Genomic DNA, 13,974 nt, shown 5'->3' on the forward strand with positions numbered 1-13,974 from the left:
TGATCACAAAGAGACGAATATATAGAGAAAGCCGGTCTAGCAGACATTGACATTTATCAACACCTGTCATGTCAGCTCAGCACCCGAGGGGCTTTTTTTTAAAGACTGCGTGTGCATGTGTGCGAGGTTCGGCGCGTATGGAATAAGTTGCCGGATCATGGTTATTCTTAATTGGGTCATGTGCGTGTTTCTCCTCACCTTGTGTTGGAGGCCTCCATCGGCCTCATGGGAACTCACACTTGCACAAGCAATTAATTACTCTCCGCCATGTCCCCACGATGACCACGGGCTGAATAATGAGCGTTATTATTCATCCAGTCTGAAGTAGACGCACAGTTCTCCCCGAGCTCCTCTCATGCTGGCCTCTCTCACGAAACAGAGCCCGCTGTTTTCAACCACCTTTTCGATAAATGCTGCATATGTGACCTTTTGGTAAAGAACAATACGCCTTTTAGTTGTTTCCAGACATTTTGTGGTCACCAAAAGTCACATGACCTCAGTCACACAATCTATTAGCATCGAATACAGTGATTGTCTGAGGTGAGCACGTAGTGTAATGTCAAAGGCATGTTAATGATGATATGAATAAATCATATCTATGTTTTTGGACAGCCCTCAGAGAACAGCAACGGCCGTTGTTAAGACGCGACGTATGTGTGGGTGGACTGCTGGAGCTCTTTAAAGTTTAATGGAGCTGGGACGCTGGTGAGGAGACGTAGGCAGGAGGAGTGTGAGGGTTCACGTCTGCTTAGGGAAGAATGTGTGTTTGTAAGCGTGGAGGTCATCTACGGTCTGCATGGAGGATGTGTTTGATCAAATCCAAGCGTTGAGAGAAGCTGTCAGTGCTTGTCAAAAGAAAGGCCTTGTGACTTGGGTGTTCAGCGGTTTACCCTTGACCTTGTGTCTTTCAAAGAGTCGTCAGTTGACTCTTTGGTTTTGTTCAGACAGGCACCAAATATCTCTTTTATGCATATCTGACAATGTTTTTTTTTTTTTTTCTGAAGTTAAAAGCCAAAAAGCTGTTTACATTTATATGTTGTTTGAAATCTGATAAACATAATTCCCAAATTCAAGTGATAAATCTTTATTTATTTATAAGTAAACCAACCAATCACATTTCTGAAGGATCATGTGATACTGAAGATAAGTAATGACTGCTGAAAATTCAGCTTTGAATCACAGGAATAAATTACACTTTTAAAAATATTAAAATAGAAAGCAGTTATTTTAGATTGTAATAATATTTGATCAAATAAATGCAGCACTGGTGAGCATGCTTTTTATATGTTTACTGTTTTTAAACGTACAAATGTTTGAACATGAGTTCAGATGTGGCATTCATCTATTAATGGTGAACGAGAGAACATGTGAGATATTTCAGACGTGTGTAAGTGCTGTAATTCCTCTGATGTTTATGTCGTCTGATGCGCTTCGTGAGTTCGTCATGGCGAGATGTCATGATGGACATGAGCAAAGGCAATTTTCAGTTTTCAGTCCTCGCTTTCCACTGTGACAGCTACTCAGTTATAGTAGAAGTAAGTCTCTCGCCGTCGCGCTGACACTTAAATCAGTGCTCGGCAACCGATGTGGATGTACCGGATATTGACTGCACTGTCAGAACAAATGGAGCTGATTTCATCACTTGTAACTTGACAGACAGGTAAAGTCATAAAGATCAGATTTGTGAAAAAAATCTGATTTATGTGCCATGTGAACAAAGCCGGTCCTGTGCTCATTTATCCACTCTTTAACACTTATTTTATTGCGCTTAACCAATTTTTTCAGTTGTTTCCAAAATATTATTATTGATGGATAATTCAGAATGTTTTTCATAGTTTCTCAAGATAACAAATACATATGGCGTAAAACTCTGTTCTAATGTTACATTAAAGATTGAATCAGGATTTTTACACATTTGAAATGCACACACACAAAAAATTTTTTTTTGAAAAAAACGTAATTTGTATGTTCAAGTAGTCTTTAAAAAAAACTACCTCGGTTTCAGTGGTCACTATTATGTGTGTGTGTGTGTGTGTGTGTGTGTGTGCGCGCATGTGTGTGTGTGTGTGTGTGTGTGTGTGTGTGTGTGCGCGCATGTGTGTGTGTGTGTTAGAGACAGTTGAAGCCAAATGAGATATGTCAGAAAGCAAATTGGAAATGCCAATTTCACTTACGTCCAGGCAACGCGCTTCACGCCTAAACTCCACCACTAGTTTCATGTGTAAATTAATGGCTTCCGCTCTGTAATTTAGATTTTTGAGCTCACCAACACACCCTTGATCTATTTTGCCCCATCTTCCTCCCAGTTTCCGTCTCGCTTCCTCTTTCCCCTGCGCTCCCCGACCCCTCCGCTCATCCAGAAACGTCCGGGCCCGTGCAGACAAATTGCATTTCTCTCTGGATGCTGGTTCTGAGTCAGTAGCTCTACTTGATGAGACGGTTTCTGATACTAGAACCTCGTCTGTAATTGTGCTGAATGTCTGCTGCTGTTTATCAGGAGTGTGTGTGAATGAGAGGGGCCATAGAGAGGAGGCTGCTGTCAGGGTGGAGTGTTTTCACCTCCCCCCATATTGATCTGACAGTCTCACAATTGCGTGAATAGAATCCTGACTTGTCTCTCCTTCGCTGTTCGTCTCACTCTTTTGCTCTCCCTCCATTTTATCCATCTCACTCTCTTTTTCTCTCTCAAGGATACACACTTAAATGGCAAGATTTACATGGAGCGAGATAAGCCAGCATGTTTCATTCATTTGCTGCCATTTCAGCCGGGCTGAGCTCGAGCTGTGCACTAGAACATGGTTTGTGTGCGTTTTCCGGAGCACTCTTCATCCCGGTGGCCCCCAGTTGCATTTCAGGATCCATGCAGTAAATCACTGGTGCACTGCACAAAAATATGGTCACGCTGAATGGGCAGGATGAACACTTAAAAATATTTGTGGGGCATTTGTTTGTTTTGTCGTCTAGTGTTTTTTGTTTTGTTTTAGGTCATTTTAGTGGATGGACAGATACTGTCGAATTCATACTCTCATGTCTAGCATGAGCATCACAGCTTAATGTGTCTAGCAAGTTTATATAGGGTTGTTTTGGGCCTTTGTGACAGATTTTACCTACACTCATAGAGAGAGGACAGGAAAAGATGGCGAGAGCAATAGGAATCGAAAAAATGTTGCGAGCCAGATTCAAACTCCAATTTCCTATATCAACACCAAAGCTGAATGTATCCAGCAATTGTTTTATGTCATGTATTTTTGGCTTTTTAGTATAGGGAGAACCAGGGGAGGGCGATTTGATCAAAGACTTATATCACAATATAAGTAATTTTATTTCATTTAATACCATAAAAGTTACATATTTCTTGTAACCAGTGTCAATATCACAAAAAAACTAATACTAGCCTAAAACAAACTCAAGCTCACTGAAGACAAGTAAACAGTCAACGAATAAATAAGAAACTAATTATAATTGATTTATAATTATAATTATATATATATTTTTTAATACAGTAGAACAAATAAATAAGAAATGCTGCTGTATACATTGTAATCAAATGTATAAAAACACTGCATATTCTTCACTGTGAAAATTAAATATATATTTCTTCTTATTAAAGTTACAAAAAGATTTAGTCAAGAACAGTGAGATTTTCTCTTATGTTTTTTGGTTAACATAAACGTCAGAAAGTAGGAATATTAGACTGCTGTCACTTTAAGAGCTGCCCAGTTTTAATATACTGTTATACATGTTTTGTTTCTCTGCTGTTTGCTTTTACTTAAGAACTAAATTGCTGTGTTTGTGAGGATACTTGTAAAGATGGTCATTTTGACACATAGAAGTGTGTATTTAATGATTCAGAATCAGAATCAGAATTAGCTTTATTCGCCAGGTGTGTGCAAACCCTCAAGGAATTTATGTTTTTTTAAGGTGCTCCTGGTACATGCATGCATACATACATACATACATACATACACATCTAACATGAGAACAGAAAAAAAAACATTTAAACAGTAAGACTTAACAATAAATAATGTGTATGATTCTGGCAAAGTAGATTGATTTATGTACAGATTTGTGCATTTTTACTCTTTATAGAACTGTATAAATAAAGAGATATGCATATTTATTTACATAATACTTGAGAAAGGCAATAATTAAAGATGTAGAATGAATTCCGGAAATGAATTACAGAACACAGGCAATGATTCATATGTTAGCTGTTTAAACTGGAGATGGCATGGGGGAAAAACTGTTTTTATGCCTAGATGTAGTTTATTATTATTCAAGGCCTTATTATTCTAGTTTATTATAATTCTAGTTTATTATATGCCTAGATGTTCCATTATTATTCAAGGCCTATAATAATGCAAAAATAACTTAATACTCTGATAGTTCAATACTCCCGAGTTCTGTCTCTCAGACAGCGTGCGCATATAGTGAAAAGAGTACTCTTTCACTGCTGATTGCATTTCAGTGGCTTAAAATCACTTGTTTTTAAACTGCAATGCTTAAAAACAGATGCAAACGAGTTTTTGTGACCACGTAGCACAGCAACGTCATGTGAGTGTGTAACTGCGATAGACAAATTGTTGACAAATTTCTACTGGTTAATCGTGTCTACCAAGGGAGAACAGGAAATTAGATAGCAAGAAGTGTGGGTAATGGGATCGAGAAATCTTGAGAGCCAAATTCAAACTCACATTTACTGCATTAACACAAGCTGAATGTGTCCAGCATTTTTGCCATTTTTGTCATTTTTGTCCCAAGAAGAGGAAGAACAATGGTATGCCTAGAAATAGAAACATTTGGTTCAAGAAAAAAAATCTGATTCAAACCTGTGTTTACCACGTAAGCACCATAGCTCAATGTGTCACCGTTTTGTCTTTTTAGCAGATTTTACCTAAATGTAAAGAAAACAGGAAAAGATGGCGAGAAGTGTGGGTAATGGTAAAGTTTTAATCTGCAAGTTAGGCATTTTTGTCTTTTTAGTAGACAGAATGCATGACATTATGGCTAAAAATAAAAATAATTGGTTTTGAAACAAAACATATTTCCTGATTTATTTATTTTTAAAAAAATTAGTGGGTGGAAACACATTAGAGAGAGGGTAATGGGATTGAGTAATGTCAAGAGCCTAATTCAAACTTATTTTTCCCACATTTTGGTATTTTGAGCCTTTTTTGTCTGTTTGTCTTTTTAGTGGATAAACTGTAGAGCAAGGACAGGAAGTGATGATAAGAAGTGGGAGTAATCGGATCTCAAAATGTTGCGAGCTGCAGCGGTTCAGTGTGTCACTTACTAGTTTTATTTTCTGCCTTTTTGTTTTTTATGGTGGATAGACAGACTTTAGAGACAGGAAATGATGGTGATAAGCAGGAGAAATCGGATTGGAAAAGCCGTGACTCACATTAAAATCCATATTTCCCACATGAGCACTACAGATTAATTTACAATCTTTTTTGCAGGTTTTAAAATGTCTATAAAGTATTTATTGGAAATAGTTTAAGAACACCTATTACCTGTTCTAAAACATAACCTTTTGTGGCTTTTGCTTTATTTTATGACATGATTTCTGCTTGAAGGGGCCTCATACTGTACAAAACACTAAGAAAATATCAAGTGTGAAGAACATCATAGAATCATGTCTATCTTTCTTTTTTTCCCCTCTATCTCCAGTATGACTATGAAGGAAATGACATCAGCGACTTGCCGGTGGATCTCTCGGTTGTGTGGAATGGAGATTTCGTCATTGACAACCCCTACAATATCCAAGGTAAAAGCCACATCCGTTCCTCTATATTTGCTCTCTTTGTGCATCCACACCTCTCTCCAGTATCAGTCTGTGAAGACAAATTAGGTCCGTTTTATGCCTTACTGCTCTCCATACAGCTTATCTGGTCCTTCCCGAGCTGTGACTGCAGCTCGCTGCTGCTAAACAATAAGAAACCATGTGAAACACTCATTTGCAAAGAATGAAAATGGTGGCAGCAGAGAAAGTGTGGTATTGGGTTCACATCCCCATCTTGATGGCTATCAACCTGACTCTCCAAATAACTCAAGATGACTGCTTTGGTCATTTTGGGTCGAGTCCAGGTCCATTTGTTGCTAATATTTCAAGTGTCAGGCTGGTAAGGAGCTATTTAGAGAGAGCGGTGAGTGAACAGTGACTCCAGAGGACCATCCAATTGATCACCACACCTGGGCCAAATCAAGATCTCAGCACCTTGACTGATGGTGACACATATCACGCGTTTCCATTCTCCTTTTTCCCATCTCTTTGCTGTCTGCGAAACATAAAAAATGCTACTTTCAGGTCCAATGTTTGTGTAATATCCTGTCTGGTCGGCTTTTGAAGGTAGCACAGATGTATGCTTCACTTTGGTTGGATGGAGGGGCTGAAAGAAGTAAATTAATTCATAAATGTCCTTTCAGTCTATGATAGCATTTCTAGACTACGTTTCAAAAGTTGGATCAAAAGTGACAGCATAGACATTTATAATGTTCCAAAAGACTCCCGTTTCTAAAAATGTTCTGTTTATCAAAGAATCCTGTTTTCTATTAAGCAGCACAATTGTTTTTAATACTGATGATTATATATATATATATATATATATATATATATATATATATATATATATATATATATATATATATATATATATATATATATGGTTATATAATAATAAAAATAAGTTATTACTGTTGTCTTAAAAGGATGTCTGCACTGCAAAAAAATATTTTCTTAATAATTTTTGTTTTTTAAAAATGCATAGAACAAGAAAACAAAATGGGGTTAAAGATTAATTCAAAATATATTTTTGAAACCTACTCTTAATATCTTACGCAACTTGCAAATTTTCTTGTTTTCAGGATGTTGAGATATAGCCCAAATTTCCCTCTCTCTCTCTCTCTCTCTCTCTCTCTCTCTCTCTCTCTCTCTTTCTCTCTCTTTCTCTCTCTCTCTGTCTCTCTCAGCACCGTCGTTATAGCGCAATAAATTTATCCATCTTCGCCATGCTGCAATAGAAAAAAAACCCAGTTTTGCCCTGCTGTAAAGTGGAAATGTTAATGTAATTAAATCATTCATTTGGTTCAGTTTAATTAGCGCAGCGCTACTTTTAAGCTTAGCCGTGGCTAATCTGATTAGCATGAGGCTGAGACGGATGGATACACTGTCTCCTTTGAAGTCCGGCAGCAGCCAACAGAACATTCACCCAGTCCCCTGAAGCTGCCAGCTTTCTCTTTACAATGGGAATTTAACATCTGTAATTCGTAATTGTTAGCTGTAGCTGAGGTGATGCCTTTGTTTCATACATCATCCAACTTTTAATCACACTTTCTGTCAGTTTACAGTCAAAGGTAACTAGTTAAACATTTTATATTAAAAATTAGCAAAATGTATTTGTGCTCTCATTTCTTTAGTTTAGCAAATCACATCATTACCGTTAACAGGTATTGGTTGCATGGATAAACTCATTTGTTACCCTGAACCACAAAACCAGTCATAAGGTTCAATTTTTTAAATGGAGATGTATACATCATCTGAAAGCTGAATAAATAAGCTTCCCATTGATGTATGGTTTGTTAGGATAGGACAATATATGGCCGAGATACTATTTGAAAATCTGGAATATGATTGTGCAAAAAAATCTAAATATTGAGAATGACTTGATCTTTACTTAATATATTTTAATGATTTTTGGCATGATTTTTATTTTTATTTTTTGCATTAAATTTGGCATGATTTTTGGCATAAAAATAGATCATTTTGACCCATAAAATGTATTGCTGGCTATTTACATAAATATATATACAGGTCCTTCTAAAAAATTAGCATATTGTGATAAAAGTTCATTATTTTCCATAATGTAATGATAAAAATTAAACTTTCATATATTTTAGATTCATTGCACACCAACTGAAATATTTCAGGTCTTTTATTGTTTTAATACTGATGATTTTGGCATACAGCTCATGAAAACCCAAAAATTCCTATCTCAAAAAATTAGCATATCATGAAAAGGTTCTCTAAAAGGAGCTATTAACCTAATCATCTGAATCAACTAATTAACTCTAAACACCTGCAAAAGATTCCTGAGGCTTTTAAAAACTCCCAGCCTGGTTCATTACTCAAAACCGCAATCATGGGTAAGACTGCCGACCTGACTGCTGTCCAGAAGACCATCATTGACACCCTCAAGCAAGAGGGTAAGACACAGAAAGAAATTTCTGAACGAATAGGCTGTTCCCAGAGTGCTGTATCAAGGCACCTCAGTGGGAAGTCTGTGGGAAGGAAAAAGTGTGGCAAAAAACGCTGCACAACGAGAAGAGGTGACCAGACCCTGAGGAAGATTGTGGAGAAGGACCGATTCCAGACCTTGGGGGACCTGCGGAAGCAGTGGACTGAGTCTGGAGTAGAAACATCCAGAGCCACCGTGCACAGGCGTGTGCTTTTTTGAACCAGAAACAGCGGCAGAAGCGCCTGACCTGGGCTACAGAGAAGCAGCACTGGACTGTTGCTCAGTGGTCCAAAGTACTTTTTTTCAGATGAAAGCAAATTTTGCATGTCATTCGGAAATCAAGGTGCCAGAGTCTGGAGGAAGACTGGGGAGAAGGAAATGCCAAAATTCCTGAAGTCCAGTGTCAAGTACCCACAGTCAGTGATGGTCTGGGGTGCCATGTCAGCTGCTGGTGTTGGTCCACTGTGTTTTATCAAGGGCAGGGTCAATGCAGCTAGCTATCAGGAGATTTTTGGAGCACTTCATGCTTCCATCTGCTGAAAAGCTTTATGGAGATGAAGATTTCGTTTTTCAGCGCGACCCTGGCACCTGCTCACAGTGCCAAAACCACTGGTAAATGGTTTACTGACCATGGTATTACTGTGCTCAATTGGCCTGCCAACTCTCCTGACCTGAACCCCATAGAGAATCTGTGGGATATTGTGAAGAGAAAGTTGAGAGACGCCAGACCCAACACTCTGGATGAGCTTAAGGCCGCTATCGAAGCATCCTGGGCCTCCATAACACCTCAGCAGTGCCACAGGCTGATTGCCTCCATGCCACGCCGCATTGAAGCAGTCATTTCTGCAAAAGGATTACCGACCAAGTATCGAGTGCATAACTGAACATAATTATTTGAAGGTTGACTTTTTTTTTTTTATTAAAAACACTTTTCTTTTATTGGTCGGATGAAATATGCTAATTTTTTGAGATAGGAATTTTGGGTTTTCATGAGCTGTATGCCAAAATCATCAGTATTAAAACAATAAAAGACCTGAAATATTTCAGTTGGTGTGCAATGAATCTAAAATATATGAAAGTTTAATTTTTATCATTACATTATGGAAAATAATGTAAATAATGTAAACTTTTTCACAATATGCTAATTTTTTGAGAAGGACCTGTATATATATATATCTATATATATATATATATATATATATATATATATATATATATATATATATATATATATATATATATATATATATATATATGACATTACCATCTGATTCCATTAGTTTACTTTGGTACTGCTTTTTCTGTTAATTAAACAAGCCACTTATAAAGTTTTACATGATTTTATTTGATTTAGGCTTATTGTGAGATGCAGGTGGATCTGTAACTCAATGGCAACAGCAATATGAAAAAGACACACTGGTGTTTAAACAATAATCACATTTATTAAGTCTAATAATGACGATAAACACTTCTTCAGTCGAGTAATATAGTTCATTAGCTCAACTGTAGACGATTTATGGTTGCCAGGCAACTTGGCTCATTAATTTAGAATTCATCTAATGTGCGGTCGCAGGTTTTGTCCTCTGCTTTGCGTGCTTATTTATCCCTGTCTTTATCGCTCTTTCTTTCGGCAGCGCACCTGTACAAGTGTTACGCCATGCGGGACAGCTGTGGGATGTGTTTGAAAGCGGATCCTCGCTTCGACTGCGGCTGGTGCGTGCAGGAGAAGAAGTGTTCTCTGAGACAGGAGTGTGCTCCTCCAGAGAGCATCTGGATGCACCCCAGCGCAGGAAACAGTCGCTGCGCGCACCCCAAAATCAACAAGGTAGCACCCGCTCCCATTCTGTCACACCCCATTTAACACATTCAGTATTTACAAGGCTGTCAAACACACTTTTTATTGTGTGAGTATTTAACAGGTGTTGTTTTGGCAGAGCAGTGTTGAAGGTTCAGCAAAGAACCTATTAAGTACATTTTCTGACTGTATAATGTTTTTAAGTAGCTTTATGTTTCTTTTAAAGATTAATTTTTACATTTTTGTACCTAAAATGTATACATTATATACAATGTATGACATCTGTTAGAGGAAACAGAAGTCCTCCAGGGCACCAAAAAAAAAAAAAAAAAAACCTATGGGCTTTAAAGAAATAAAATGAAATGAAATATAAATTCAATGCAAATTAAGCTCAGTCAACTGCATTTGTGGCATAACGTTGTTTTCAAAAAAAAAAAAGTTGTGTCCTTGACGTCTCATCATAAATGTCCATTCATAAAAGCCATACTGTACATTTACTTCTTGTATGCTAACGATGGTGTACTGTTTCTCTGTTTCTATAACACAGACGCTCTTCATCTAAGAGAAGAAACAATAGACCTCCATTTTAGGTTTTGTACAGCGGCTGTGCCAAACAAATCTCTCGCTGTGCTTTTATTGCCATGCAGCGGTGTATTGATGCTAATATACTGCGGTGTGCCAGTGCTGGCAGCTGGCAGTCTGAGAGACAGCAGTGTCTCTCAGTAAGATTAGCCCCTGATACTGGGTAATTGCCAGTGGCACAGTTGCTAATCCGTTAGCTCATGCCTGTCTCTCTGCTTACTTATCGCTCTATAACCAGAGCTGAAAGCTTGAATGAAGGAAGAGGTAGAGACAAAGAAAGGGAATGGTGTACGCTTGTTTTCAGTTCACATTGAATCAGCGGATCGGTTTGAACCACCGAGTCTTCTGAAGTCATACAATAGTTTTATGTGAAGAACAAAGTCAATTTTAGTAGTCATCCACAGAGTTTCCTCTCCAAAGTTGCTCTCAAATCACATATTTGTTGTCTGTAGACACATGACATTAAGCATTGTAAATTCTATCTGTCTCGTCACCAAACATCATTGAAATAGGCTCCTTATTTGATTTAGAGTTACAGTGATGAAAATGAATTTGTGATAGACGAAAATACAATGCACTTAATGTTCAAACCAATGAAACTCTGTAAAACAGTAACGAAGGCTGTACTTCCTTCACAGACTCATTTTTGGACATTTGTGGTACATCTCTGATGTTTTTAGAGGGAATACAGAAGGGTAGTGAACAGGGTCCAAAATAAACACTCGCCAAATGTGAGTAACATTGTCTCTTTGTTGTCTTTGTTGAGTGGGATTTAGTGGAGTTTTTGGCCAGTTTTAGGAGTTTTAGGAATTGTTGTTTTATTTTGTATTTTGAGAATGATAATTTGATATTTAGCAATGCAAATCAAACCATCCACTAAGTAGTCAGTGGGGATATTTACCATCATTAGTTTACCTAGCATACTTAGGGTTTTATTAATTCTGAACTTCATGTTTTTGTCAAGATATCAGTGTTAGTATTATTTAAATACTATAATAGGTTTTATGATTTTGTATTTAATTTGTTACATTTTTAGTAAGAATATACTTTTAATTCATAGCAATTTTGTTTTGTGCTTTTGACATTTTTATTTTAGTTTTAGTGATCCAGTTAGTAATTTTACTACATTAACTTCAGTGTTTAAATCTTGCCTTGTTTAACTGAAATAACTTTTTACAATTTACAATTAACTTTATTAAATAAATTTTAGTTAACAGTACAAATCATTTATTGGCCCAGAGCATTAAGTTTATATATAATATCCTAACTCAAGTAATATTATGCTATCCCTATATATATTCTTGCAGTCTTTCCTTTCCTACCATGCTCATTCCCTTGCTTCTCCTCTATTCACGTCAGAGTCGTGTGACTTAGTATATTAGCCAGTGGATAAGCTTCTAATTTCATTTGGAACAGAGTATTTAAACTGGGATTTTCTGTCTCTGTCTCCTCAGAGAGACCCCTGGGTATGAGTAGTAATTGAATTTGCTTTATGTCTGTCTTATTGTCTGCTGTTTTGCGTCTCAGTTGAAGCTGTCTGCTGACGTCAAAGTTGTGCTCTTTTATTCTAAGGGCCATAGAAGTTCATAATACCTGGAGAGAGCTAGCCGTTAGCTTCCCCATTCACCTCAGTGGCAGTTACCATAAGGTTTGCAGCATAACGAGTAGAGAAACAATCACGGGGAAAAGACCTTTCTGAGCTGCTCCCTAGTTCTTGTTTTTCCCAAAATGCACCTCTTCGGCATCAATATCGCATTAACTTGCTCAGAGTGTAGATTTTCTTCATTTCTAATTACAGCAGAGGAAAACGCACCTAACCGGGGGCAACAGCAAGGTTTCTTATAGCAAACAACATTTTCTTTATCTTGGATTTTCTCTCTCTGTCACACACACACACCCTTATCACACCTCTGTCAACAGTAAGCAGCTCTGATAAGCTTTGACACTGAAATATGTAAAATATACATGTTGTTCTGCCTTGTTTTTCATGCAGCGAGATGAAGTCAGGCGGCAGGCCTCTGACTGGATGATTTGGTTTGCGTTCTCCTCATGTAGGTAACGAATGAAAATAGTCTCACGTTCCTTTAGGGAGACAGACTTCTGCTGCCACCCATCCAAGTCTGGCCATGATTGGACACCACCAAGCTACATGTAAAACAACCCCTCTGAAACCAATTACAGGCCACTTTCCCCTCCTTGTTTCGTTATGCTGTATTCTTTATTGGCATCGCTCTGTACAAAAAGCCAATTTTTGACTCTATGGTCTATACAAGGCTCTAAGATTGGCTTAGGGGGTGAGGGATTTGAGAACATATGCTACAAACTAGCAATATTGGATGGGAAAATTGGGAAAAAAGAAGGCAAATTAGGGCCCCGGAAAGCTACATAACTGAAACGACAAATATGGCAGAACTTTGATGCGTTTTTCCATTCTTCAGCAGATTGGTGGAGGCTCTATAAATAGGTGGTTTTCTGGGTGAAATCCCAAGTGAAGCTGTTGTACCCGTAAGCAAAGACACTTAACCTCAATTACATCAGGAAGCATGCAGCCGTAGACGTACGGAAAAGGGGGTGCCAGACAGAGCTGTGTTGCATGTTTGGCTGAACAGCGCAAGTAGATGTTTCAACCAGTGGAATTTGACTGCAATTTGTCGCCAACCTTTTTTTATTTTTTATTTTACCCATGCTACATTTCTGTGTTTGCCAAAAGATGAAAGACATCTTGCTGATGAAGATCAGGGAAAGACTGACAAACAGACAGACAGCAGACAAACGCAACATCAGGAAAGCGTTAAGCCTCACACACCGTGCAGGTGGCTTGTGGGAGGATGGGATCTGAAATACAGGGGTCTTCAGACATCCCAATCTGCCCCTATTCTTTTCACCCGTCATCTTTTCTGAGTCCTCCCACTCTCCCTCCATTGTCATCCTCCCACCTATTGGTGGAGGGCTGGGGGAATGCGACACACAAACAGTAATAATCTCACCACTGGAAATCGGCAGGAGGCTTCATGCATTCTGGTGCACTTTAATCTCAGTAATTGCATATATTTTTTGAAGTATATCGTTACCCAGAGCAGATAATGAAGGGAGATTTACTTAACTGTGTATAATTTAACAAGGTCCTTGGGGAGAACGTGTGTGTATATTAGTGTTCTCCCACTTGTGTTGAGAGATATTATTTTTATCTATCATTTCACTCTAAGGCTGATTTAATTAGATACGTATAAATTGTTTTTTTTTTTTTTTTACATAATAAAAGACATCTAATTTAGGTTAATTTTACTGTAATCCAGAGCGACAGGCTTCAGTCCAAATTCTGTGATTTTTCAGGTCAAGACAACTGTATTACAGTACATGCTA

The 13,974-nt window shown here is 37.8% G+C and overlaps 1 protein-coding gene across 1 annotated transcript in view; it reads left to right on the plus strand.

The window, feature by feature from the left end:
- plxna1a (plexin A1a) overlaps positions 1 to 13,974 on the plus strand; it is a 214,432-nt gene that overhangs the window by 152,087 nt on the left and 48,371 nt on the right. The window contains 2 exon segments of the mRNA XM_042750616.1: positions 5,671 to 5,767; positions 9,869 to 10,059. Coding sequence (XP_042606550.1) covers positions 5,671 to 5,767; positions 9,869 to 10,059 — 288 coding nt within the window.

This window comes from Cyprinus carpio, chromosome B23 (assembly GCF_018340385.1).
Source record: "Cyprinus carpio isolate SPL01 chromosome B23, ASM1834038v1, whole genome shotgun sequence".
Classification (NCBI taxonomy): domain Eukaryota; kingdom Metazoa; phylum Chordata; class Actinopteri; order Cypriniformes; family Cyprinidae; genus Cyprinus; species Cyprinus carpio.